The 25205-nt window shown below is 39.2% G+C and overlaps 1 protein-coding gene across 3 annotated transcripts in view; it reads right to left on the minus strand.

The window, feature by feature from the left end:
- Nucleotides 1–1062: 1062 nt before the first annotated feature.
- The window catches only part of ABCB11 (ATP binding cassette subfamily B member 11), a 151053-nt gene continuing 126910 nt past the window's right edge, over nucleotides 1063–25205 (minus strand). Inside the window, exons 22-28 of one of the 3 annotated variants that reach the window (XM_077154074.1) lie at nucleotides 23039–23242; nucleotides 21538–21779; nucleotides 14548–14704; nucleotides 13256–13450; nucleotides 8328–8534; nucleotides 6172–6318; nucleotides 1063–5391 (exon numbers count right to left, since the gene is read on the minus strand). In XM_077154074.1, coding sequence (XP_077010189.1) covers nucleotides 5191–5391; nucleotides 6172–6318; nucleotides 8328–8534; nucleotides 13256–13450; nucleotides 14548–14704; nucleotides 21538–21779; nucleotides 23039–23242 — 1353 coding nt within the window. In that variant the 3' untranslated portion in view covers nucleotides 1063–5190. Of the gene's footprint in view, nucleotides 5392–6171; nucleotides 6319–8327; nucleotides 8535–13252; nucleotides 13451–14547; nucleotides 14705–21537; nucleotides 21780–23038; nucleotides 23243–25205 lie in introns of all 3 variants that reach the window. The other 2 variants (XM_077154075.1, XM_077154073.1) reach the window with 2 other exon arrangements.

Genomic DNA, 25205 nt, shown 5'->3' on the forward strand with positions numbered 1-25205 from the left:
TGTTCCATCCTTCAGATCACTAATTCTAGCCTCTGTCTTTTGAAATCTACCATTGTAGGTTTCCATTGTGTTTGTCATCTCTTCTACTGTATCTTTCATTCCCATAAGTTCTGTGATTTGTTTTTTCAGACTTTCCATTTCTTCTTTTTGTTCATCCCATGCCTTCTTCATGTCCTCCCTCATTTTATTGATTTGGTTTTTGAAGAGGTTTTCCATTTCTGTTCATATATTCAGAATTAGTTGTCTCAGCTCCTGTACCTCATTTGAGCTATTGGTTTGTTCCTTTGACTGGGCCATATCTTCAATTTTCCTGGTGTGATTTGTTATTTTTTGCTGGTGTCTGGGCATTTAATCAGATTTCCCTGAGTGTGGGACCCAACAGGTTGAAAGACTTTCCTGTGAAGTCTCTGGGCTCTGTTTTTCTTACCCTGCCCAGTATGTGGTGCTTGTCTGTCTGTGGGTCCCACCAGCAAAAGATGTTGTGGCTCCTTTAACTTTGAAAGGCTCTCCCTGCTGTGTGCTGGTGGAGACAGAGGAAAGGTTGTAGGCTGGTTTTAATGGCTTCAAATTGCGAAGTCCTGGGATCTGAATTCCCTGAGAGAGGGACTCCACCTGAGTTGCATTTCACCCCTCCTGTGGGGAAGGTTCATGTGGCAGAGAGCCCTGAAAGCAGCCTGTTTCTGTGTTTGGGGCAGTTGCACCTTGTGTAATCCCAGCGCTGAGCCCAGAGGCAACTGAGCCTCCATAGAAACAGCCGCAGAAGGCTCTGTTTTGCCCCCTTTCCTCTTTTTCAGTTAGCCCAATAGGCAACTTCCACCTTAATCAGTTTCGCCTGAGCTGGGGCCTACTTCTAGTAGTCAGAATTTGTCCATTAATGCCACTATTGGTGTTTGGTTGGGCTCAGTCCCCGCTACTGTTTGGAGACTCTTTCCTTTCCCTCCGGGTAGCTGCCTGTGGGGGAGGGGCACCGGTCACCATCCGCCGCGGCCTGGGAAACTCACCGATCCTTCCTTCCTTCCTTCGTAGAGCCGGTCAGGGAAACCGCCCGCAAGCAAGGGAGGGGTGTTGGCCGCTGGCCGCCGCGGCTTGGGAAACTCGCCTCTCTGAGACTCCCAGTCTGTCTCGGAAGGAGGGAGTGAGGGGCACCGGCCATCAGCTGCCACGGCCCAGAGAAGCGTGCAACGCTCAGGGAGCTCACCGCAGCAGATTCTCGCAGCCGGACCAGCTAATCCAGACTGGGGTACACTGTGTGTCCAATCCATGCTGTGGCCCCAGGAGCTGTTCTGCACTGTTTCTGGTTATTTAGTAGTTGTTCTGGAGGAGGAACTAAGACGCATGCACCTTACTAAGCCACCATCTTTGCCCCCTCTCCTGAACACAAATCTTTATTGTCTTCTGCCATTTGTCAAAAGGTCTTGTGTCATTATGATTCTATATTATATATATAGCACAACTGCTCCCCTGGAAAATTTTAGTATCTTCTCCTTTTCCCCACTTTTCTAAAATTGCATAATACTGAGTTCAAGTGAGGTCTTTATTTACTTGTTTTACTGGACGATTGGTGGACACTTTTAGCCTAGGAACTCATATTCTTCAGTTCTAGGAAATTTTTCAATTATATATTTAAAAACTTCTTCCCCTAAAATTCTCCAAACTCTCTTTCTGGATCTGCTGAGTTCTTCTGGGTTTAATTTTTCTTTTTCTTTTTCCATTATTCTCTATCTTTTTATTCTACCAGCAGGGAAATTTACTCAGCTTTATCTTCCAATTCTTCTCGTTTCTTTTTTCTTCTGTTAACTTTTACCAGCTAGAGGTTATGAGGAGAGTTCAATCAGAGTATAGGCTGAGGACATTTGGAAATTAAGGCAGATGAGATAAATGTCAGAGAGGAGATGAAGCAAGCAAGCCCTTGGCCATCTGAGAAACAATAATGTAAGATGCAGAGACCCACCCTTTGTTTGTGACACACGATGAGGGATAATAATGGAGACACTGGAGTCCCCTGGTGTTGTGGAATCAACTTTCAGATTCACTTATTTATGTTTTGTAGATGTAATCCTCATGTTTAAAAAAGCAATTATTTTCCCAAATCATTTCAAGCCCTCTGCAGTCAATATATTCCTTCTCAAATTTCAAGTACCCTATTTGAAAGCCATCTCTTACTCATTTCTTTTTCATCCCTAAACACAGTCCATGCTTGCAAATTAGAAATCTCCTGACACAGAGTCCATGCTCCCCCTCATCGAAATGAAAATACAAACAGGTGAGATTTTAGTCTTCTCTCTTCAAGCTTAGAGGATGAGCATTTATTTATTTACTACAAAGCTCAATTCCTTCTAGCAGACATCTTTATTTTTCATAATTTAACCGGAATATATTCTCTCTCCTCCCCCTACCCATCTTGACAACCATCAACTTTTCTGACCTAACTGGTTAACCTGCTAAACCATCATTATGGTTCCTTACCAGGAGATGCTGGACCAAAGATGTAAGCAATACACCTCAATATTCAACAGCTGAAGCTTAATTTGCATGTAGAATTGCAGTTGATGGCCATGGGAAGAAAAAATAAATACATAGATGGGGGTTAGTGAGGAGATTGGGGAGGGAGAAGATATCTTGATGGCAGGACAACTTGGGGGGAACTAGGAAATCCTTCCATTGAATTTTTCATTTCTGCTAGCAACAATTATTTACTGTATGTTTATCTTCTTCTATATCCATAAAAATGAACATACTATTTTTATGTATATTTCATTTCAAAAATGAACATTCTCTTTTTTATAAGTAAATGGCAGTATTTTCTCTCTCTCTCTTTCCTGTGTATGTGTTCATAAGGTTTTATTGGCACACAGCCATGTCCATTGGTTTACAGATTGTGGTGTGGGTTATTGGTTTGTGGGCTTCACAGTAGGGTAATCTGGCCAGGGAGTTTTCTTCAAGAGATTCCTAGCATCAGGGTGATAGGCCTCTTTTCGTGGAATGGCCAGTTCCCCAGAGAATACTTCTTCAGTCTCCTGCCAGTGGAGAGGCAGGAGGCCTGTACTTTTTCAATTAATATTCAGCCTTGCACTCAATCCCCGTTTCCAATATGCCACCTACTCCTTCCATTGAGACACCTGTCCCTGAGTGCAAATCTTTCTGCTGGGTATCTCCAGAGAGGCAGCATCCACCATCCTGCTGCATGAAGGGCTACCACTTCTGACAGTTTCTATACAGGCTTCCAGATCTTCTTTCATTTGAAGCTCTATCTGCCCCCTCTCCTTCTAGAAGGACCCAGTAGCTCTATGTCTAGAGCCATTTGGGGGGACAGTTGTACAATACCACAAAAGGGATTGTACCTGGACTTCCATGAACTACCAGATTATATTTTTGCTTTCTGAATGTCTTCTAAATCTGTTGTCAGTTGTGCATTTGTTTCTGGCTCCCCAAATTCTGTTGCTGTTATCTTCTCTCCCATTCTTTTTATTCTTGTAAATGTATGCCTTTAACTTTTTAAATATCATTTAATGGTGTTTTGTGGGAGCAGAGGTAAATAAGAGTGTTTTTCTACAGTATTTGACTGGCTTTTCTTACAATACCTTTATGAATGACAATGGGTAAAATGCATTATTGTCATGTCATGACTAGGATTCATAATCAGCAACCAACAAAATTGAATTGAGGAATACAATGCCTGGGACAGAGTCCCCTGTTCCAGCCACAATGGCAGATTCTAGTTCAGGAAATGGTGACTTTAACTCTCATGAATACACCCTGAATTTACAATAGAAATCAATATCCCTCACTTGTAAGCCCCTGTTATACCTCTTCCTTTCTGCCCTCTCGGCCTGAGAGTATCTCATGTATCAAAGCTCAAATTTTCCCTAGTAGAGAGGAAGAATGTGCTTTCCTATACAAGAAAATTTCAGTCAAGAAATAAACAGTTGGGGAACACAGTTTGGCCATTATTCAGAAAGTTGAACATAGAATTATTATACGACCTGATAATTCCACTCTAGTTATATACACCAAAGAATTGAAAACAGGAATTCTACCAGTTATTTGTAATACCAGTGCTCATAGCCACATCGTTCCCAGTAGCCAAAAAGCAGAAGGAACTGAAATTGTCCATCAACAGATGAATGGATAGACAAAATGTCATATATACATACACTGGAATATTTTCAGCTATAAAAAGGAATGAAATTCTGATATGCTACAACATAGATGAACTTTGAGGAAATAAGTGAAATAACCTAGACACAAAAGAACAAGTATTGTATGATCTCACTTGTATGAAATACCTAGAATAAACAAATACATAGAAAGTCGATTATGGGCTACCAGGGGCTGGGAGCAAGAGGACAGAGAGAAATGGGAAGTTACTGCTTAGCTGATACAGACTTTCTGTTTGAACAGATGGAAAAGTTTTCATAATGGATAATGTGAATTCACAATATTGTGAATGTAATTACTACCACTGATTTGATGTTATATAAATTACCATAACATTCTTTTTAAAGAAATAGTTGGTCTTCAGCTCTTCTTTTCACACATGACCTTGGTCCAGTTTAATAAATGTTTTTTGAGAGTCTACTATATACCAGACTCTGTGTACACTGAGGGTTTAAAAATGCAAACAGCAGACCTTTGCCTTTGAGAAGCTCTGCATCTCACTTACTCCACAGCTTCTCATAAATTCTCATGCAGTAATTGAGACGGGCTTTTGCACAGAGAAAGCATCGCTTTATATTGGATTTTACTCACACTGACCTAAGTTTCCTTTAAGTTCTATAGATGGGCATCTAAATTGATTTATTATTGAATATCATTAAAAAATTAGCCTGGGTCAGGGGTCTGAGGGTAGTTCAGTGGTCGAATTCTCGCCTGCTGTGCAGGAGATCCGGGTTCGATTCCTGGCCCATGCACTTCCCCAAAACAAACAAGCAAGCAAGCAAACAAATGAAATACCAAACAAAAACTCAACAAATGGTGCTGCAATAAGGGGATACTCTCACGGAAAAAGAATGAAATGTGATCCCACTATACAGCATACAAAGAAAAAAAAATTAACCTGGGCCCCAACACACTTTCATAATATTCATGAAAGTAAAATATCAGCATTTCTCCATAAAGGGGGACAAAAACCCAACACCACAGAACTCCTGTAATTGGTGCCCCATCTGTCCATGAAGTTCTTGAGTCAGGTCAGCTGATGGGGGCGCCTGTGGTGACTAGCTTATAGTAGGCTCCTTTCTGGGTCATCAGTTCTTTATGAGTTCCCTTTTCAATCACCACCCCCTGTGACATGATGGCAATGATATCTGAGTTCTGGATGGTGGACAAGCGATGGGCAATGACAATGCAGGTCCGACCCTCTCTGGCTTTGTCCAGGGCAATTTGCACTGTCTGCAAAGAGAAGATGGAATGGTGACACAAAGATGCATGATTATCTCCAAGCCCACCATCATGAGAGCTCAGTTTAATACCACCTGAGTCAAAATGTAAACTCAGAGGTAAACCCTAAGGATCGCTTCGATATAACAGAAAGGATTGCACAACATATTTGCCAAAGTTAACACATCAATGATTTATACTGTAGTTCACAGGGTGAGAAATTTCAGTGAAGCAAGAACAACCTGTGAGGTCATTATGTAATTTTATAATAGTTCATTACCTAGTTCACTAAAATAAAACCAAGGAGACGGCAATGTAGCGTGGCAATTATGTGGTGATTCCTGACAGCATTTTTCATTGAAAACATTCTAGCTCTTTACAAAATGAAGTATGATTTTTAAGGTGCAATTATAAATTTTAAATTTCATAATTATGTTTTGTTCAAGTGCATCATCTCCTTTCATATGTGTTGCACTTATCTTACCTTTGTGTTGTATGTTGTCCCCTTTACTTCAATTTAAAAAGCTAGTTATTTGCCCTTGAAAAATGTCATCTAGCCTATAGAAACTGAAAAATTATTCTTATTTTAGCATGTAAAGATTTTCTTTTATTTGAAGCAAGCATACTTTCAATCACTTTTCTCTAGATTACTGTCTTCCTGTTCCACAAAGTATTGCCAATTTCTACTGTAAATGAATCAGAAAATTGAAAATCATGCCATTTTATAAGGACAAATCTTATACCAAAGGACTCATTTATAATAATCTAAGACCTGAGAAAATCAAAACGTACCTTTTCACTTTCTGTGTCTAAGGCAGAAGTAGCTTCATCTAGCAGCAAGATTTTAGGATCTCGTACAATGGCCCGAGCAATAGCAATGCGTTGCTTCTCCCCTCGTGAGAGTTGAGACCCCTGGGCCCCAACGTTAGTTTCATATTTCTGGAAAAAACACAGTAAGTTTGAGAGCCAGAGATAACAGTTGCTTGATGTGGATCCTACATTAATGTCTCCTCTGTGAATCTAAACTATTTGTTGTTTTGGTGAAATTGGGAATAGTGAATTAGTCATCCTGTTAAAGGATATCAAATCCACTTAGAATATAAGACAAATATGGAGTTTGTGACCTCTGCTGTTGGGAAATAAGAGGGCTGTATTTCCCCTTCTCTTTTATTCTAAGTTTGTATTTTCTATCCTTCTTCCTGCGTCCAGTAAAGAAGCTATATATGAGCTTCTCCCTGATTTTAGAATGGACCAATCTCAATGACTCTTGACTGGAAGATCTTTCTGAAACGGAATAATCCCAAGTGCAGAAGAGCACTTTGAGAGACCTTTAGGTTCATTCCCATTTTCAGGGGCCATCATCCTGGAACACAAGCAGGAGTATGAATCTCCTCTCTGCGGCTCACCAGCTCTGTGATCATGTACAAATTATTTAAATTTCTTTGAGCTGCAACCTCACCTAGAAAGGCAGATATTAATACCTAGCTTACAAATTCACTGTTAGGTTTAGATGAAATTATAAAGGAAAATCCCTTGCTAGATGCCTGACATGACTATACACACAAAAAAATAGTTAACATTCATGGAATATTTATTATGTACCAATTATTAAGCTAATTATTCCATATGGGTTACTCATTTGAGATGTGCAGAAACCATGTTATCCCTATTTTACAGATGGTAAAACTTGGGGACAAAGAAGCAAGAAAGTTGCAGACGGACAAATAAGTAATCAGCGGTGAAGGTGAAATCTAAATTCAGGTCTGTCTACCTTCTGGTCCTTGTCATTGGTCATTATTCTACCCTACCTTCTACAGCAAGATTTGTTTCCGTCTCCTGCCTGCCTTGACTCCTGACAAACTCTCAACAAAGTCCGGTAAGACTCATGACAACCTACTGCGTCTCTGTGGAGAAAAAGTACTCAGTGAAGGCTATTGTGGGCAATTCTGTAGGAGAAAGAGGCAAATACCAACTCCAAGTCAGTCTATCACAAAATGAGTAGGTACTCAGTAAAGATCTGTGGATAAATAGATCTTCCAGGGGACATACAAGATTTACTTTTCACCACAGGATGCAGCAAACAGTAATTCCCATATGTTTGAAGATCAGGTGATCCACATTATAAGCAGGCCAAGAATCTAAGATTTATGGTCTGTGTGAAAAGAACAGAGAAAAAACTCCACTACAAACACCACAAAATTTATAAACATAATCAATTACAAGGAAAAAATAATTTCCCTGTGGAATTTTAAAGAGGCAAGGAAGGAAGGTAAAAAGTGATATTTGACTCCCCAAATTTAGTTTCCATGTCTCAATAATTTTCCTTATGATTAACCATCAAGAAAGACTATTGGTGGAGAAAAAATGCAGTTGATGTGGCTAAGAGATTGGATCTGTTTCTGGAAAAGTGAGAGACAGTAAGGCAGATGTAACTTACTCCACCATGCACAGAAGATGCTTCTTGGTAATGCAAAAATGATGACCAAAAAATAGCAATAGCAGCTTTTATTGTGTGGCTATTACCTATACTATTTCCTTTTAGTGTTTTTTTTTTTTTTCAGCTTGCAGGAGAAATAGCCTCTCTGAGTTTCAGAGAGGACAAGCAATTGTCCCAAAATTACACAGCTCGTAAATGGCAGAGCTTGGACTCCAACCCATGTCTGCCCCAAATCTCAGGCTTTTTTTTGGCTATGCTAAGCTGATGCTAAGTACAGTATTGTTTTATGTACAATAAATTCAGCCACATCCATTGCATTAGATAGTATGATACCTTCCAGCACTATACAGTAAGTTGACAAAGGATGTTTATTTTGCTTAAAAGACAAAGGGTCCTAGGAAATAAACAGTGTTGCCCTTGATCTCCCTCGAACCCCAATCATAATGTTCTTAGTCATTTCACCTGTTCCCATCCCTGTCCCCTAAAGGAATGACTATGCCTTGGTACTCACCTCTGGGAGTGCCATGACAAAATCATGCAGCTGAGCCTGCTTTGCAGCTGCTATGACTCTTTCCATGGGGATTTCTTGGGTGTTGTCCCCATATTTGATGTTGTCTGCTATGCTACAGGCAAACAGCACCGGTTCCTGGGAAACAATCCCAATGTTCGAGCGGAGGAACTGGACATTGACTTTTCTGCTGTCATGTCCGTCTATCATCTATCAATAGAGGTGATGACAAAGGGCATTGTTTTAGAATTCCAGCAATGAGGAAAGTTCATATTCTAGAGCTAAGCATTATGTAGGACATTTGTTTTGCTTACAAGATGACAATCCTATGGGTCTGAGATATAACTTATGTTGCCTTTGGCCTTTGAAGGTAGGGTCTGTCACAGAGTGGTGTCAAAGTTATTAACACCGATCAGACTATGTTTTTTTTTCATTCCCCCCCCAAAATCTAGCTCTATACATAATAAGAAAAGCATTCAGGACAGTTCAGCCCTTGATTTTAAAAAAATTGCCTCATATTTTGATACAGTACATTCTTTTAAGAATGCAGCATTGCTCCATTTTAAGACTCCATGGGGATCGGACAGCATTGCAGGTGGACGAAGGCACAGCCATGGAAGCAGCACAGCCTACGAGGGTACAGATTCCAGAGGCTGGAGGTCTGGGAACATATCCCACTTCCTTCCTCCGACTGGTTCCTAACTCTCTATCCCTCTGCTTTTTCATGTGTTAAATAAGAATAATAAGAGAAACTACCCAGCAGGTTGTTGAGAGAACTCAATGAGAGAATCTAAGTAAAGCTGTGGACACAGTGACTGGGGCTCAGTAAGAACTCCTTGGTAAATGTAAGTAGTTTTTATTATCTTGTTATAATAACAGTGACACACTGTGATTCGGTGGGGTATTAGGAAGTCAGACCCGCTAGGTGGCAGTCGGGGTCTCAGTTGCTGCTAGCAGCTCCGTGTGTTCCATCTAACATCAGATGAGGCCAGTTGTATGGTGAACGGGAAGAAAAATCAGAATTCTCTTTGGAGAGTAAAAAAATAAAAAAAGAAAGAAGTCCAGGTGATGATTCTGATTTAATCCATCAGATTTAATAAATATCTGATGTCTATGGTCAGAACTGAGAATCATTGATCTAGGTTCTTTGTTATAGATTCTTTTTCTTAAACTGTCTCCTAGTATGCTTGCTTTGTATTTTTCTTTTCACATTGTGATTTCTAAAGAACATGTTATATGATCCATGACACATGCTTTTAAAGGTAGGGAGGGAAAAGAGTCACCTAAGTCATTCACCAAATTATAATGAGTATGGATCAAGAAAAGCAGCCATTTCATTTTCACTGATGAATGAATACTTGTCAAATTGATTGATAATTTGGTCTAGGTATTTACCTTCATTTGACAACTGAGAGTCCCCCAGATGGAAGGAACAAGTGTGTGAGGGTGTTTGGTTTGGTTTGGTTGTCATTTTGCTTGTTTGGGATCCCCTATCGTCTGAAACAAGGAGGTTTAACAAAAGCCGCCCCGAGACTCATTACACCAAGAACTGCTGACTACTTGAAACTTCCATTCCTGCCTTCTTGTCTCAGCAAGTTAGAGGAAAAGGCTGTCTTCTATGCACATGCCCGATGCCACTGCCTCCCACTGTCCATTCCATGTGGTGATTAAGGTTTGCATTAGTTCGCATGATATCCTCTTATGCACATTTGTAAGGTGGTTGCTTAGAATTAATGTCATAAAAAGGATTCTTCTCCCCTGAATCATTATATTGATATTTCTCTTAGTCTCCAGTGTCTTGGAGCAGCCAGAAGGAAAAACCTAAAACTGTGGAACTGTAGTCCCTACCAAACTCTGAAATCTGTTCTATAATTAATTGTTCTGGTGTACTTTGAAATTTATTCCTCTTTTGTATATGTTATTTTTCACAGAAAAATTTTTTTTTAAAAGGAGTCTTCTATGCAAAGCTATAGGACAAAATAAGGATCAAATCTGCTTCCTTGATTTTACTGACAGCATTCTCTGAAAAGCTGAGATAACAGACCCAAGTAAGAAAGCAATACATTTATTCCCTTAGTCAATCAACAAGCCATATTGAATTACCTGCCACAAAGGCATCATGCTAGGTCAGTCCAGCATGTGTCTGTATACGTCTTCTATATAAAGAAAACACAATCTGTTTCCTGGGAACTCGTGGTCTAGTTAGGCAGTTAAGTACTGGTACTCAAATCTCTACTATTTGAGCTGGTTCACTTATCATGAGTCCTACAATAGTAAAGGCACATTTTGTTTAACATCTTATTATAAAGTATTTGGCCCTATGTTATTGCAGAAAAAGATCATGTCAAAAGGTGAGGACATATTATATATTAGATAATTTCAGACCAATGGAAGAAACAAACACCACTGGGGAAAAATAGAAGGCATTCCTCAAAACTCTGTTCCTTGCTAGCCTCTACTCACTTTCTGTAGTACTTTTAGTCTACAAAGCACAGTGTAATAATTAAATAATGGAGCTGTTTGTTCATTGTTCCATATTTTCTGGTGTCATAAGCTCCTAGAAGAGGAAGGACATGCCTCAAGATCCTTAGAATCTCCCCCAGGGCCTGAGGCAGTACGGGGCACATCGTAAGTGTCTTACAAATGTTGAAAATATGATGGTAGAATGCTTACATTAGGGAGCTTCCTTAAAGGCAGATAGGAGTTGTCGTCTTTGCTTTTTTTATATATAAAAGGTAGAATTCTTTCTATTAGCAAAAGTTCTTAGAAATAAGTTTACAATGATGTAACAACATACATTGTGCCTATACAATGTAAGAAATCATGTAGATTTCTCCACGGCATCGTTCCCTATCTGTAACCAGAACATTCACTAAGCACATTCACAGAAACATATTCAATATTTGTTGAGCTTAAAGAGTTCAAATATGAAGGGTTCTTGTCCCTGTATCTCACATAGTTTACAATCTACTTGGATATTAGGCTTGATAAAGCTGACATTTTGGAAAAGATCAGAACCCCCAATGCCATTTGCTTTCTAGCTTCATCAGTCACCAAATATTTTTAAATAAATTAAAATCCTTACACTCCCTAAAATTAATAACAGAAGTGATTACAAAGTACAGATGATCAAATCTTACTATTTATTTTATAACTTCCTGGCTTCTGCAAATATATTTGCTTATTTCCCTGGCTTTGCTTTATCCAAAAGAGTCTTTAGCTGCCTCTTTCAAGTTTCTCGCAGCATTTTCTTCATCTATAATATTATCTGCCCTCACTGCGGTAAAGGATCTTCATTGCACTGAAGATTATGCTATTCAGGGATATCAGAGAGGCCACTTTTGAAATATTAGGACTAAACAGTCCAAGTTTAGGGCAGAACAAAAACATTGTCAGAGCCAGACTGCTGAACCCTTTCTTGGCAAACTATTTGTGGATGTGCACTAACAAAATGAGGGTGAGAACCATGAAAAAGGAAGACATGGGAACTAGGAAATAATGGATCTATTCATGAAAACACTGAAGGGGATTCATAGGATGACTATTGTTCTGTAGTCACAGCGAGATGTTGGCAGAGATGAGGGAAAGAAGTAGGTCCCTCAGAAAAGGTGGCAGGATAGAGACAGTGGAAGAACATAAAGACTTTATAAAGGCAGAGACTAGAAGGAAAAAGAAAGCCTTTTAGAAAAACAATTAGGAAGGAAAATATGATGCTAATCTAGCTCACTACTTGACTCTGGAATGAAAAATAGTTACACAGTCATTAAAAAAAAAAAAAAAACCCGGTTAGTTGGTTTTTAACTTTTAAAATCAACTTAGAATCAAAGCATGAAAGATCATTAATGTCATAAACAGAATATAAGTGTTACTATCCTTGAACACTTCAAAGTGTGGATGTTAGAACTTAAGAGGCAAAAGGAGGGAGGAAGTGGTCAAATTAAAGGTAGGATTGATAACATTCTCCTCTTGGGAAATGGACTCAAGAGATACCTTCTATAGCTGGTAGAGAAGAAATAGAAGAATATTAGTTTAGTTTACAAATAGAAGAACTAAAAATAGTGATGTAACTATACTGGGAGGAGGTGGGTGAGGACGGGGAGAAGCGGTGATTCTGGGAAATAAGTCAACAGAGAGGCTAAATTTGCTAAATCCAGAATGAGCAGCATACCGTATTATTTAGAGACATAAACGCAAGCGCTGGGCAATCTAAAAATAAAAGTAGTTAAAAATAGCTGTCTTTGAGCAGAGTACGGGGCCGGGGATGGAAAGGTGGAGCAGGTATTTCCTTTTTATTACAAATCTTTCTGTATAATTTGATTTTGTAATCATCTGCATATACTACTTCAAAAGAAAAGGAAGAAAAACGAAAAGAAAGAAATGCTGTGGAAAATAAGCCACGAAGAAATCCACCTGTTCTTCCAATATCTTTGCCAAAGCTTTATGGCAAAAATAAATGACTGATACATTGCATGGCTATCAATTTGGAGTTCCTTTTGATTTTTTTAGACTTAATTTTCTTGAACCAGGATTATCTCAGACTTTTCAAGCTAAGTCTCCTTGCCTGCTCGTTAATCACTGTGTGCCCTATTCACCCCCCACCCCCCACGCCTTTTTCTGTTCCTGGTCATTAATGTTCTGATTAGTCTGCACTTTCTGCTCCATTTACGGGTAAGTGAATCCTTCTGTTAAATGAGCTCATTTCCAGCTTCACAGTGGGCCCAACTTCTTTGCCTAACTGTGGTCAGCAAGCCATCTGGAACTAGGAAGACTATGATGTTAGAAACTGTGAAGTAGAATCAGGTCAACCAGCAAATCACTGGAACTGGAAAACGTCCACAGGGCGAGCCCTTCAGAGTGAGTCTGGCAAGACACAATCTGGAAGACATTCTGCAGAATGCTGAATTCACAAAAGCATTTGCATCGCTTACCACCTTTCCTTTGTCAGGATCATAGAAACGTTCCAGCAGCTGAATACTGGTGCTTTTGCCACATCCACTGCTTCCAACAAATGCCAGTGTCTGCCCTGGATGAACAGACACTGAGAGACCATTCAGAACTTGCATATCAGGTCGAGAAGGATAGGTAAATGTACAGTCAACAAAGTCAATCTTCCCCTGGAAGTTGTTCTGTGGGTAGGAGTATTGGAATTATATATGGTCTTACAGGGGTGTGGAATATTGAAAATGCAACTTAATATGAGGTTTAGATCCCTGATTAAGAGAACTTCAACACCATGTTGGCAAACTACAATGTATATAGAAAGCAGAGTAATGAAATGGCATTCAAGTCCCTATTCTAGCAGAGGTAGAATAAGGGATAGCTTGATCAGTGAACTTAAATTTGATCTCTTATTCACATTCTAACCTAAAAGGATTTCCTTGTCATCCATTCCTTGACATCCTGAGTGGAAGGGAATAGCTAGAATATATTATTACATCACAGAAACTAGTAACTGTCCAACCTTCTACAGCTTTGTTCTCTAAAAAGACTTAAAATAATGGCATTATACTTGAAATGATTTAGAAGAGAGTTATTTCAGCTCTTTTATTGCAAAGGTGAATACCTATAGTTTAGGGTGCTTAAACTAGTCTGAGTTATGAACTCTAGAAATGGATAGACAGTTAATAGACACAGAAACTTTACTTTTATTGAACTGAAAGATAAACGGGTCATTTGGCCAACTTAAAAAGATTTCTGAACTTAGTTTGACCTCATTGAGCTTAGGTTTCTTTTGCTCTTTGGAACCTACTGGGATTTTTAAAAATGGGAAGGAGAGAGTTAAAACACCTCTGGAAATATCAACTAGAAGAAAAGGTATTTTGTTAAGATCAAATTAATTTTGGGGGAGTCCATATGAGCTAAAATTATAGCAATATTATTAGACAGGAAAAACTGGCATTTCTACATCTCACACCAGGTATCAGTAGAAAATATGGTGACTGGGTGGGTCTCAAAGGATATCTGCCTTCCTGATTTGGAAGTGTGTTTTATATTGCACAGAATTTAGCATTCATTGGATATCACCATTTTCTTCCGTATGCCATCTTTATGTATTATTGTTAATGCTAATTTGCTGCATTCCTTTACATTTATAAATCTACTGTGTGCTCCAATTGCAAATGAACAAATGGTATTTTGAAGATAAGTGGAACCCAATGGCTGTTCTGTGTGCACATATGCACAACCACCCTCTCTGCCCTGCTGCCTCCAATGTAGGACTTACCCACTTTTCACCTGCACCACTGTACACATTGATTGAGGGCTGTCGGTCCAGTAGCTGAAAAAAGCGTGCAGCTGATATTTTAGCTTTGGCATAACTTGGGGTGTAAGAGGAGGCTCTTCCAAGAGCTGTTCCACTCAGCACAACGGCGGAGATCACCCTGCAACAGACCAGACACCCTGGTGAGGTACCCTAAGAGGCAGGAGTTCGGGTTCTGGTTCTGGTTCCAGTAGGAAAGAACTGAGTGGCCTTGAGCAGGTCACTTCCACTTTTTGAGTCTTGTCTGGGGAGGTGGGGATTGGAGTGATTAGCAGTTTTCAAACCATGTTCTACAGAAGAGGGATGAGAGGAGGACTGAAATATAGTCTCTTAAAAAAAAAGAGAGAGAGAGGAGCTTGAAAAAAGACCAGAGTAGGTGGTTTTCTTATAATTCTAGCACTCTCTCAATCTATGATTAAGTGTGTAAAAAATAGTGATGGGTGATGCAAGTATTAATTCTGTGGCCAGCATGGCATATAATTTACATTTCAAATGGCATAAGAAAGATGTGATCGCCTATATCCTTCTACCTGTCCCAGCCTCTAACTGTATTCAACATGTGTTTAATGAATGAAAAAGTGGGTGGGTGAATAAAATGAATGATGTGCATGGAGGGAGAGTCCTGTTGCTATTTAAAGCTATCACATGAGGGTTGTCCTTCTGCCCAGGGGGCTGCATATTGGAGCAGTTTCATGCACCTTATTGCTCAGTTTACATGAAGGAATTGATTTAGGTCAGAGGTCACAAATTAAAATGTCTTCAGGGAATGAAAATCACTTGGAATAAAATGGATAATGGCAGAGGATGATATACCAGTTTTTAAAGAGGAGCAGAAATTAGGAGTTTTCTGTTGGCAAATAATTTCTTCAGAAACTTTATGTAAACTAAACAAAGCCAGTTTGTGTTTTCTGATTTGGGTTGGCAGCTTTAAATACACAACTCTTCTGAAAAGAGACCTTCCTGGTTGGAGTGAGTGTGGTGGAAGGGTAGAAAAGTGCCAGTAGAAAGCTAGAAGGTAAGAAGGCTGGACCCATTCATGGCTTAGAATAAACCTGAAAGAACAGATTCCTACTGGGACTCCTTTACCTGATGCCCTCCAGGGATTTCTCAGACCCTCTTCCAATCCCTTCACTCTCAGCCCAGCACCCCTGTGCACTGATTCCCTAGATTCTCACCTCTGGAAATGTGGGAAACTGGATTCAAAGCTAATTATATTAGGAGAACGGGTTCTGGTTATAAGAAAGGAACATAATTCCCCTGTACTTGCCTTTGCTGTCACTACCTTGGATGAGTCAGCTAGAAATATGCTCTCTTTTCAAGAGAGGAATAGAGTTTAGATAAGACATTTCTATGAATCATCTTATTCCAGGCCTCTGATTTTCTCACCTATGTGTGGTAGACTGTTCATTAAAAAAAAGTCACATTGAATTCTACCAAACATTCCAGAAAGAATTAGTACCAACCCTGCTCAAACGCTTCAAAAAAATTGAAGTGGAGGGAAAGCTACCTAATTCATTCTATGAAGCCAACATCACCCTCATACCAAAACCAGGCAAAGATATTACAAAAAAAGAAAACTACAGACCAATCTCTCTAATGAATATAGATGCAAAAATCCTCAACAAAATTCTAGCAAATCGAATCCAGCAACACATTAAAAGGATTATACACTGTGACCAAGAAGGATTCATCCCAGGTATGCAAGGATGGTTCAACATAAGAAAATCAATTAATGTAATACACCATATCAACAAATAAAGCAGAAAAATCACATGATCATCTCAATTGATGCAGAGAAGGCATTTGACAAGATTCAATGTCCTTTCCTGTTGAAAACACTTCAAAAGATAGGAATACAAGGGAACTTCCTTAAAATGATAGAGGGAATATATGAAAAACCCACAGTTAATATCATTCTCAATGGGGAAAAATTGAAAACTTTCCCCCTAAGATCAGGAACAAGACAAGGATGTCCACTATCACCACTGTTATTCAACATCGTGTTGGAAGTTCTAGCCAGAGCAATTAGGCAAGAGAAAGAAATACAAGGCATCAAAATTGGAAAGGAAGAAGTAAAACTATCACTGTTTGCAGATGATATGATACTATACATCAAAAACCCTGAAAAATCCATGGCAAAACTACTAGAGCTAATAAACGAGTAGAGCAAAGTGGCAGGGTACAAGATCAACATTCAAAAATCTGTAGTGTTTCTATACACTAGTAATGAACAAGCTGAGGGGGAAATCAAGAAACGAATTCCATTTACAATTACAAATAAAAGAATAAAATACTTAGGAATAAATTTAACTAAAGAGACAAAAGACCTATACAAAGAAAACTACAAGAAACTGTTAAAAGAAATCACAGAAGGCCTAAATAGATGGAAGGGCATACCATGTTCATGGATTGGAAGACTAAATATAGTTAAGATGTCAATTCTACCTAAATTGATTTACAGATTCAATGCAATACCAATAAAAATCCCAACAACTTATTTTTCAGAAATAGAAAAACCAATAAGCAAATTTATCTGGAAGGGCAGGGTGCCCCGAATTGCTAAAAGTATCTTGAGGAAAAAAAACAAAGCTGGAGGTCTCATGCTGCCTGACTTTAAGGCATATTATGAAGCCACAGTGGTCAAAACAGCATGGTACTGGCATAAAGATAGATATATTGACCAGTGGAATTGAATAGAGTGCTCAGATATAGACCCTCTCATCTATGGACATTCGATCTTTGATAAGGCAGTCAAGCCAACTCACCTGGGACAGAACAGTCTCTTCAATAAATGGTGCCTAGAGAACTGGATATCTATATGCAAAAGAATGAAAGAGGACCCGTATCTCACACCCTATACAAAAGTTAACTCAAAATGGATCAAAGATCTAAACATTAGGTCTAAGACCATAAAACAGTTAGAGGAAAATGTAGGGAGATATCTTATGAATCTTATAATTGGAGGCAGTTTTATGGACCTTACACCTAAAGCAAGAGCACTAAAGAAAGAAATAAATAAATGGGAGCTTCTCAAAATTAAACACTTTTGTGCATCAAAGAACTTCATCAAGAAAGTAAAAAGACAGCCTACACAATGGGAGACAATATTTGGAAATGACATGTCAGATAAAGGTCTAGTATCCAGAATTTATAAAGAGATTGTTCAACTCAGCAACAAAAAGATAGCCAATCCAATTACAAAATGGGAAGAGGACTTGAACAGACACTTCTCAGAAGAGGAAATACAAATGGCCAAAAGGTACATGAAGAGATGCTCAATGTCCCTGGCCATTAGAGAAATGCAAATCAAAACCACAATGAGATATCATCTCACACCCACCAGAATGGCCATTATCAACAAAACAGAAAATGACATGTACTGGAGAGGATATGGAGAAAGAGGCACACTTATTCACTGTTGGTGGGAATGTCAAATGGTGCAACCACTGTGGGAGGCAGTTTGGCGGTTCCTCAAAAAGCTGAATATAGAATTGCCATATGACCCAGCAATACCATTGCTATGTATCTACTCAGAGGACATAAGGGCAAAGACACCACTGGACATTTGCACACCACTGTTTATAGCAGCATTATTTACAATTGCAAGGAGATGGAAACAGCCAAAATGTCCATCAACAGACGAGTGGCTAAACAAACTGTGGTATATACATACGATGGAATTTTATGCAGCTCTAAGACAGAATAAACTTATGAAGTATGTAACAACATGGATGGACCTTGAGAACATTATGCTGAGTGAGACTAGCCAAAAACTAAAGGACAAATACTGTATGGTCTCACTGATATGAACTGACATTAGTGAATAAACTTGGAATATGTTGTTGGTAACAGAGACCATTAGGAGATAGAAATAGGGTAAGATAATGGGTAATTGGAGCTGAAGGGATACAGACTGTGTAACAGGACTGGATACAAAAACTCAGAAATGGACAGCACAATACTACCTAACTGTAATGTAATTATGTTAAAACACTGAATGAAGCTGCATGTGAGAATGATAGAGGGATGAGGGCTGGGGACATAAATGAAATCAGAAAGAAACAGATGTTAAAGATCGAGATGGTATAATCTAGGAATGCCTAGAGTGTATAATAATAGTGAAATGTACAAGTTACAATTTTTAAAATGTTTTGGCATGAGGAAGAACAAAGGAATGTCATTATTGCAGGGTGCTGAAAATAGACGATAATTAATACTTTAAAATGTCACCTTATGTGTGAGACTAAAGCAAAAAATGTTTATTTGTTACAAAATTTAGATTTTGACTAGAGCATTTCCTAATATAACTCATGTAGATAGTTTGATTGAATGTCATAAGTACTTGGAATCTCAAGTAGCACATGAGATTTTGTTGGTTTGTCCAGAGTGATCCCCTGATGAATCTCAGAATGATTTGATCAGTGACTGGAAAAGTATTTGCAAGCCCCCTTTGGGGAAATGTGAGAGTGGGGAGAAATTCAACTTCCCCAAGTTGAATTCTTGATATTCTCACAAGCAGTGTGAACAACCAAAGCTATAGTCTGAGCCCCCAGTCTTGGGGTTTGTTCACATGAAACTTAACCCCACAAAGGATAGGTCAAGTCTACTTAAAATTTAGGCCTAAGAGTTACCCCCAATGGAGCCTCTTTTGTTGCTCAGATGTGGCCTCTCTCTCCAGCCAATATGATGAGCAGTCTCACCACCCTCCCCCTCTCTGCATGGGACATGACTCCCAGGGGTGTGGACCTTCCTGGCAATGTGGGACAAAGATCCTGGAATGAGCTGAGACTCAGCATCAAAGGACTGAGAAATACCCTAGAATGAGCTGAGATTAACATCAAGGGATTGAGAGAACCTTCTTGACCAAAAGGGGGAAGAGTAAAATGAGACAAAGTGTCAATGGCTGAGAGATTCCAAACAGAGTCGAGAGGTTGCCCTGGAGGTTATTCTTATGCATTAAGTAGATATCACCTTGTTGTTCAAGATGTAGTGGAGAGGCTGGAGGGAATTGCCTGAAAATGTAGTGCTGTGTTCCAGTAGCCATGTTTCTTGATGATGATTGAACAATGATATAGCTTTCACAATGAGACTCTGTGAATGTGAAAACCTTATGTCTGATGCTCCCTTTAGCTACTATATCAACAGAAGAGTAGAACATATGGAATAAAAATAAATAATAGGGGGAACAGATGTTAAAATAAATTCAGTTTGAAATAGTGGTAAATGAAAGCGAGGGGTAAGGGTTATGGTATGTATGGTCTTTTTTTCTCTATTATCATTTTATTTCTTTTTCTGTTGTCTTTTTATTTCTTTTTCTAAATCGATGCAAATGTACTAAGAAATGATGAATATGCAACTATGTGATGATATTAAGAATTACTGATTTATATGTAGAATGGAATGATATCTAAATGTTTTGTTTGTTAATTTTTTTTAATTAATAAAAAAAGTATAAAAAAAAGTCACATTAATTCATCCTAGTGTTACATACATGCACCCCCTGTACTCCTCTCATCAAAAGGTAGAGTCCATTTCTCCATTTTTAAAGTCTGAGCTTGGTCCACGGCCAATGAGACATTAGAAAATGTGATGAACACAGGGACTTCAAATATGCTTGCACAGTGGAGTTTGCCCTCTTTTGTTGCACTTGGAAATCTTTTTTCTTTTTCACATACATTCCATACATAGTGTGCAATCAATGGCTCACAATATCATCACATAGTTGTGTATTCATCACCATGATCATTTTTTTTGAACACTTGCATCACTCCAGAAAAAGAAATAAGAAGAAAAAAGAAAAAACTCATACATACCATACCCCTTATACCTCACTCTCATTGACCACTAGTATTTCCATCTACCCAATTTATTTTATCCTTTGTTCCCCCTGTTATTTATTTTTTTATCCATATGTTTTACTTATCTGTCCTCACCCTGGGTAAAATGAGCATCAGGCACAAGGTTTTCACAGTCACACAGTCACATTGTAAAAGTTATATCTTTATACCATTGTCTTCAATAATCAAGGCTACTAGAACACAGCTCAACAGTTTCAGGTACTTCCCTCCAGCCACTCAAATACACCATAAACTAAAAAAGGGATATCTATATAACGCATAAGAATAACCTCTAGGATAACCTCTCAACTTCGTTTGAAACCTTTCAGCCACTGGCACTTAATTTTATCTCATTTTTCTCTTGCCCCTTTTGTCAAGAAGACTCTCTTAATTCCTTGATGCCAGGACCCAGCTCATTCCAGGATTTCTGCCCTGCATTGCCAGGAAGATTTACACCCATGGGTGTAGTGTCCTACAAAGGAGGGAGGTTAGTGAGTTCACCTGCTGAAATGGCTTAGAGAGAGAGGTCACATTTGAGCAGCAAAAGAGGTTCACTGGGGGTGATTCTTAGGCCTAATTTTAAGTAGGCTTAGCTATCCTTCGCAGGAATAAGTCTCATGGGGTGAGGGCTTGACCTATTGATTTGATAGTCCCCACTGCTTGTGAGAATATCAGAAATTCTCCAAATGGGGACGTTGACTATTTCCCCCTTTCTCTCCAAGCCCCCAAGGGGGGTCTACAAATACTTCTTTATTTACTGCCCAGATTACTCTGGGATTTATCGGGGCATCACACTAACCTGGACAAACCAACACGCACTTGGAATCTTGACAGCATAATGTGAAGACATCAAGTTCACCTGCTAGAGAGGCCTCTGGAAGCAAAAGCCCAATCTTCCCAGCCATTGCAGTGGTCCCAGCAGAGTCCTGGAAATGTGAGGTCCTCTTAGACTATCCAACACATCCTGACAGAGTTAAAGCAGACTAGAAGAAACATCCCCATTCCTGTAGCTTTAAGACACCAAGCTTGGAGTGATTGTTAAACAGCAAAAGCTGTAGAACCAGGCTGTTCTTCCCAAGAAGGCTGATCTTTATGGCCTTAGCCACACAGTTCTCACCTGAACACGTAGCTGAAATGGAGCCCTTCATGAGCGATTAAGTAACCTCCATATCTGTAGGAAGCAGAATTAGCAATAAACACTACACACTGGGAAAAGCCAAAGCAGAATCCATAAACATGTGCTTTTCGAATGGCTGTCTTGAATGGCTTCTCCAGTTCAGTCTCATATGCTTCAATAAAATGCCTCTCTTTTCCAACTCCAGCCACGGTACGGATATTACTGAGGGCTTCATTTGTAATCTGAAGAATGAAATAGAATCTTAAGAATAAAATGGCAAAATAACTCCTTTCATGACATTTCGACTGCTACATGAGTTGGAACTGGTCAAATGGCAGAATGTGGTACAGATCAGAGATGGGGGTTCAACTGGCAACAGAGAAATGACTGGAGAACAAACTACTGAACCATGAGGCATTTTGTCAGTTGAATTCAAGTTCTCCTTCATTTCTATCATGGTTTTGTTTCCTCAGTTGTGGTGAAAGAGGCGGGGGGAAGAAGGTAGCGTTCATGGATAGCACATGGTTATCCTTGAAAGCTCCTTCTTTGCTGATTCATTTGAAATGTTTAAAATGGTGTCTTCAGATATCTTCTGAGATAAAAGATTATTGTTTAATATAAATTAAATTACTAGAGTTTATTTTCTTAAAGAATTAATCTGAGCAAATATTATACAAGATAACTTAAAATAAGGTAAAAGTTTATCCTTTAGTCAATACTATGAATTTGTATTTGTTTCAACCTACATTCTAGAACAAATAATCATTATTTCTGAATTAGGGTCCTTCCCTCAAAAGGCCATAAGTGTGGGTTACTCTCTACCTTTGGCATATGCAATCCTTTTAGCTTCTGTCCCCTTGGGAAGAAATAGTAAGTATTCATATTCTCTCTATTGCAAGGGACAAAACTTGGAATATATTGACTCTGTGGAAAGTGTGTGTATATGTGTGTGTGATTCCTTACACGTGATAAATGCCTACGCCACTCATTTGCCCCTGGTGACCAAATATTTAGTTACAGCACACTTTAAAAATGCGGAGCTGATTTCTAAGTGTATTTGAGACATAAACTGAAGCTCCTGATTTTAGTTGGGAAAGACATCTGCCACAAGCCTGGCAGACACTAAAGGGTAGAAAGCCATTTAAAAGTGAAAGAATGTGGATAGTCTAAGGCAGATGTTAAGATGAAAACCCTACAGACTAAAAACAAACCAATCCACTGTTGCAGATTAGACTTGGGCTGTGGAAAAACTAACAATTTGAGAGGAGAGGGAACATGTCGCCCTCTGTATTAACCTCACCATTTCCCTACGCCTGCTCCAAGCCATGGTGTCAGAAGTTGATTGTCACAGCCTTCGGGCTGAGGTGCTGGAGGAAGGGCTCACGAGGCTTCTCCCCAGCGATCGTCTGTGGGCTAACAGCTTCCTCAAGTCTCTCTGAGCACCGTGTTTTACAGTCTGCCTGACAGCCACTCAGTCTGAAAATTAGGTCTGCAGGATTACCTGTCCCACTGTCTCTAGAGACTGCTTGTCTTGAGAGGCAAATCCCGTCAACATCTTGGTCTGTGCAGCTCCCGAGAAGGCCAAGAAGGGGAAGAAGCACACTATGACCAAGCTTAGCTTCCAGCTGAAGTAGAAGGCGATGATCATGGCCACAGTGATGTTAGTGAAGGAATTGACCATCATCCCAATTTGAGAGCCGGCAGCCTGCAAACCAAAAGCAATCAACTAGTCTCAGACACACAGGTCTTTTTAAATGATAAGCATCCCTAACGCCCTGGAAAGCTGGATTAATACAAGTCCATTTTATTCACAATTTCTCAGGAGCTCTTCTACTGACTCATCTTATTTTATGGGTGTCAGAGCTAGCCTGGGTGAGATTAGGGTAACCCTAAGAATGGGCTGCATGTGTGTTAGGTGCTGTTCTGTCCGCCGAAGCTGCCAGAATGCAACACACCAGAGATGGAATTGGCTTTTAATAAAAGGGGATTTATTTAATTAAACACTGAAAGTTCTTCAGAGGAAAGGCAGCTAACTTTCATCTGAGGGTCTCTCCTTACATGAGAAGGCACAAGGCAATCTCTGCTGACCTTCTCTCCAGGCTTTTGAGTTCCGACAGCTTTCCCTGGTGATTCCTTTCTGCATCTCCAAATGTCTGGGCTAAGCTGCGGGTGCCAAGATGAGGTATGCTGAGCTGCTTGGGCTGTCCTGCCTTGAGCTCTCTCATTTAAGCATCCAGCTAATTAAATTAAAAATCACTCATTTCGGGAGGCACTCCCCTTAGCTGACTGTAGATGCAATCAGCCACAGATGAGTTTCACATGCCATTGGCTCATGTCCACAGCAACAGAACTGGGCACCTTCACCTGGCCAAGTTGACACCCGAACCTAAGTATCACAGGTGCCTGTGCACTTGGCTTGCTTGAAAATACCCAGGTGCCGGGCTTATGATAATACTCCATATATTCAGTGAAGACTAATGCTTGCTCTATAATTTCATTTTTTGAAGTGAATATAAGACTGTTAGGCGATACCACTTTGATCCTCACTGAAGTTAGCTGTTCATTGGTGCAAAGTCACCTGCTGACTGTAGGTGTTTAATTAGTTCATGCAGATGGACAAAATAGATTTGGTTCCAGTATAGATGGAGATTGGACCACAGTGGTTTTATGGGCTACATGAATCAACAATATTCAGTGGTTGTCAAGGCTTCATTTCAGTGGCTGCTATGCAGATGTCACCAAGGTCTGGTGCAACCTGTGTATTAAACACTTGAGTGGGTAAAGATACATGACCTCCTGCCAAAAATTGTAGGGACCTCAGCACTATTCAGACTAACAATGTAAAAACAACAAAATGTAAGTTTTTAAACCCATACACTTTGTGGATATATTATGTAAATTAATAGAATGTTTAACCCTTAGGTGCTAAGGCAGTTCTATGCAAGAATAATTGGCATCATTATATTTATTGAAGATTCAAGTGGAAGATGAACTTACTGTTCCAAAAAAATTTCCAGGTGTTGGCACTAACTCCCTTGGAGACAGGAGTAAAAGGCTGAATTAAGAATTTCTGGTTGGCAAAGCCCATCAGGCATTACAGGGCAATTAAAAAGCAGCTATCTAGTTTTCCTTTGGAAAATAGTTATTTTTTCCCTTTTACATTTCCTTTGATACTTTTAAAATTTTAAATAGTAATAAAGCCTAAGACACATACAAAATATGTATGCATATATATATATGTGTGTGTGTGTGTGTACATGTTTTGAATTGTTTTCACAAAAAAAGGATCGTACTTTGCATATAACTTCGACTTTCTCACTTATCTATGTAACATAACCATCCCTCCCCATCAATACGTATAACACTTTTTACAAATAGCTGCCTAATAATCCTTAGTATAGATATATCATAATTCATTCAACTATTTTTATTAATATTCAGGTATGTTTCCAGGGGATTTTATTATATTTTTGGCCAATATAAAAATGATTTCATAACTGTTTAATACATACATTCTTACACATAGGGATTTTATTTCTGTAAGTGAGAACTTACTCATATGAATACTGACCAAAAGCTATAAATTTTCATAGCCACTTTCAGACTACTTTCCAAAAAATGCTGCAAAAAGTCATACAGTGACCAACCCTGTTATGAGTATCACTTAC

Source organism: Tamandua tetradactyla, chromosome 3 (genome assembly GCF_023851605.1).
Source record: "Tamandua tetradactyla isolate mTamTet1 chromosome 3, mTamTet1.pri, whole genome shotgun sequence".
In the NCBI taxonomy this organism is placed as follows: Eukaryota; Metazoa; Chordata; class Mammalia; order Pilosa; family Myrmecophagidae; genus Tamandua; species Tamandua tetradactyla.